Source organism: Bison bison, unplaced genomic scaffold, assembly GCF_000754665.1.
Source record: "Bison bison bison isolate TAMUID 2011002044 unplaced genomic scaffold, Bison_UMD1.0 scf7180017864197, whole genome shotgun sequence".
Classification (NCBI taxonomy): Eukaryota; Metazoa; Chordata; class Mammalia; order Artiodactyla; family Bovidae; genus Bison; species Bison bison.
In genome coordinates this window covers 913171-917298 of record NW_011494769.1, presented here as the reverse complement: position 1 = coordinate 917298, position 4128 = coordinate 913171, and the positions used below count along the sequence as shown (strand labels likewise).

The 4128-nt window shown below is 40.1% G+C and overlaps 1 protein-coding gene across 1 annotated transcript in view; it reads left to right on the top strand.

The window, feature by feature from the left end:
- RYR3 (ryanodine receptor 3) overlaps positions 1–4128 on the top strand; it is a 567299-nt gene that overhangs the window by 340608 nt on the left and 222563 nt on the right. The window contains exon 20 of the mRNA XM_010844173.1: positions 3323–3539. Coding sequence (XP_010842475.1) covers positions 3323–3539 — 217 coding nt within the window. The remainder of the gene's footprint in view (positions 1–3322; positions 3540–4128) is intronic.

Genomic DNA, 4128 nt, shown 5'->3' with positions numbered 1-4128 from the left:
CCTCTTGGGCGTTCAGCTCTTCACCAAAAGAATGCTCAGAAAGGAAAAGCAGAAAACTTCCCACACAAATTCTTTGCTCAAAATGATTTAGTTTTGTCCCATAGTTCCAGCATGTTCCAGCATGTCTGTAACCCAGTCTGTTCTGTTGCAACTGAATTTTGGAAAGTTCACAAATATTAAGGCCTAATTATTATTTCCTTAAGGTTTACTAAATTAGTAACATTGCAAGCTAATGACTCAATTTTGTTCTAATATCATTGTTCATATTCTTAATACCCATAGATTGTGTCCTGTTATATAACGGTTAATGTAGGAACACTCACAGGGACTAATTGTGGTTCTAATTCTCTATTATTGTTGTTTAGTACTTTAAAATGGGAAAGTGGGAGGCTTCATATGATTTCTGTAATTAATTTTAAAACAACATTTTAAAGAATTTGTTTATGTTGGGAAGGGGGGAAGAAACTTAATGTCTGTTACTTGGAGAGCCTTTTCTTTTCCAGTTTTACCATTAGCTGCTCATAATCACAGTTATTCAGCCAACACTGAGACTCTGCTGCAAGGCTTCCCCCCACTAGAATATTCCAGTTAAAGGAAGTGAGACCTAGTGGAGAGTATTGCTGTGAGAGCTTTGCTAGGTCATAACGTTCCCACATATCCCTCCACACACAAAGGCCCTAACAAGCCAAATTCCAAAACAAAATTGGACTCTAACCACTGCTTTCCAGCTTGGTCTTCATCATCTTGTTCCAACCCACCCTCATCTCTCACTGGGACTAGATTAATGTCAGGTGCCTCCTAATTGGCCCCAGACCTGTCTACATGAAACGGTGAAAAGAAGCCTGTGTTTCTTCTCCTTAAATCCCTCAGAAGCTCCTCACCTGAAAGAAACAGACCCTGCCTGATTTACCCCTGCCACCTCGTCTCTTACCCCTCGGGCTCCCCATGTTCTCGCTCACACCGCCCTCCACCCACATCTTCCCTACCTCAGGGCCTTTGCACATGTTGTTCCTTTCACCCAGAATGCCCTTCCTCAGATTCTGAACTCATGGGCTTCTCCTTTTCCTTTAGGGTTAACAGAAATATCTCCCCCTCAGAGAAGCCTTTCTAGGCCCCAGTCTAGCACCCCCTCCTTCCCTGAGTTGTTTCAGTCTCCCTCTTTATTCCCTCATCAAATGTCTCCCCATCAGTTGTTATGACTGCTTGCCTCGTTGGATGTCTGCTCTGTGACACGAGGGACAGGGTATTCTCTATTTATTGCTGGATCCACAGTGTGGAGAACAGTGCAGTTCATGTGGGCTCAGTAAATATCATAGTTGGTTATGCTGAGGGGAAGTGGGAGGGAGCGAATACGTGTAGCTGCTGTGTATGTGGATGGGTTTTTCCTGTGTAAGATTATTGGTGACCCTGCAGGACTGTGTGTCTTGTCATGTCCTAAATACTTAATGTTACCGTCATATTTTCTCATCAATTTAATATGGTTTACAGATGATTTGCAAAAGCTGTATTTCTAGTCTCAAACCTGAAAGCCTATAAAGTGTCACGTTGAAATACTTCACTTTCACTCTCTCCTTGCAGAGGAACTTTGTGCTCTAACCCTAACTTAACAATATATATGAGGCTGATATTCAGCCAGAATGCAAAATTAAAATATTTTTAAAATTTCAGCTTATTGGTAATCAGTGCCGGCCGTGACTGTGGCCTCATAAGGATTCTTCTTCCTTCCTTGGGAGGTCCCTGTAGGCACTGCTGGAGTGGGCCAGGGCATTAGGCCGGGATGCCAACAAGACAGTGGTGCCCCCTAGAAGGCTCTTGGAACCCTAGGGAGCAAACACTGGAGGCCCGTTTGGCCCCCCATGGCTGTAACCAGCTGCTGATACTTTCTCACAGTCTCCCTCATATGGCTGCTTTGGGAACTGCAGCCTCTTCAGTGTATCTTTTCTATTAACATCTCCCGCCATGTATACCATTTCTGTTTAATATTCTCTTGTTACTTGATCTTTTTGCACCTTAAACTAGGAATTTCCTATTTTCCCCAAATATTTATAGCATGTTTTCTTTCGTTGTTGTGTGAGTAATCTCTCTCAAGTAAAAAGACTTGAAGTTCTCATGCTGTTGTTTCAATGTGATCTTTCCAGAATCTGGCATTATCACTGTTACTCTTTTCAAACTATAGTAATAATATCTATATTAATGATATCTATAGTAATGATTCTCCAACTAGGGTAAGGATGAACTTGATTTTTTAAAATCTAGTGATTTTAATATATGATTTTTTTTTTTCTTTCCAACTCACTTCACTCTGTATGACAGATTCTAGGTCTATCCACATCTCTACAAATGACACAGTCTCATTCCTTTTTATGGCTGGGTAATATTCCATTGTATATAAGTGCCACATCTTCTTTATCCATTTATCTGTCAATAGGCGTTTAGGTTGCTTCTATGTCTTGGCTATTGTAAATAGTGCTGCAATGAACATTGAGTGCATGTCTTTTTGAATTATGGTTTTCTCAAGGTATATATGCCCAGGAGTGGGATTTCTGGATCATATGATACTTCTATTTTTACTTTTTTAAGTGCCTCCATACTCTTCTCCATAGTGACTGTATCAATTTACATTCCCACCAACAGTGTGGGAGGGTTCCCTTTTCTCCACACCCTCTCCAGCCTCTATTGTTTGTAGACTTTTTTGATGATGGCTATTTTGATGAGTGTGAAGTGGTACCTCATTGTAGTTTTGATTTGTATTTCTCCAATAACTGGCGGTGATGAGCATCTTTTCCTGTGCCTCTTGGCCATCTACATGTCTTCTTTGGAGAACTGTCCATTTAGATCTTCTGCCCATGTTTTGATTGGGTTGTTTTCAGTGCTCTTTGATGACCTGGGGTGGTGGGATAGGAGGCACCCACTCTCTTGGGAGGGAGGCCCAAGAGAAAGGGGATATATGTATACATGTAGTGGATTCACTTCACTGTGCAGCAGAAACTAGCACACCGTTGTAAAGCAATTATACTCTAATTAAGCAAAAGGAAAAAATCTAGTAGTTTTAATGTATCTTCATTTTTAATGTATCTTCATTTCACTTAGCTGACGTGGTCAATTGAGAATTGTGGGCAGTATGAACTGATACTTGCCTTTATCTCCAATTTAGGGTGTTCACTATGATGTGTACTTTAGGGTGTTCACTGTGATGAATCTGACATCATTCACTTCCCAAAAAAATAATTTGGATGGGGGGAGCTGATCTTTAACTTTCACTTATTTAGGCTGGCATATTATTTTTTAACCTCTCTCTTCCTGGTCTCTCCAAATAACACAGAGTCCGTTTCCTGCTGGGTGGACGTCATGGAGAATTTAAGTTCCTGCCTCCCTCTGGCTATGCCCCTTGCTATGAAGCCTTACTTCCAAAAGAAAAGATGAGATTGGAGCCTGTCAAAGAGTATAAACGTGATGCTGAAGGAATTCGAGATCTGTTGGGTACCACCCAGTTCCTCTCCCAAGCATCTTTCATCCCATGCCCCATAGATACCAGTCAGGTAGGTTCAGGCTGCCAACAGGAGGCATCCCATGGAGATAATGTAATAGGGTTAAATCCTCCTTGCTTCTTCACCATTGAACTATTCTTATCATACATTTTGTAGCATTGTCATGATATGTGAACAACCATTATTCTTTACATTTCCACCATATGCGGCAATTGAAGTATGTCTCAAGATTCTCTGGGAATTCTCAACCAAGTTGAAGAGATAAGGAAAAAAAAAAAGCACACGTGTAATTTTTTTTTTAAGTCTGACTTTCAGGCTGTGATTGACTAAGGAACACTTAATTTAAACAGATTATCTTATTTAACCAGTAAAACCCAAATACAGTAGTCATGTTTGCTAATAGTTTTCCCAATTTTGCTCCTTATCGAAACATCATGGCACTTAAGTTTGACTTTTCAATAATAAGTTGGTTTTTTTAAAAGACTGTCTTTAGTCGAAAGTCAAATAGTGCCTTTCATACATAGCTTAAATATTTTATTGCTACTTTTCTCTGTAGTCTCCTTGTATATCACTGACTTGGTATACTTTTTCTAAAAAAACAAACAAAAAATTCTCTATGAGCTCCCCTCCTCAAACATAA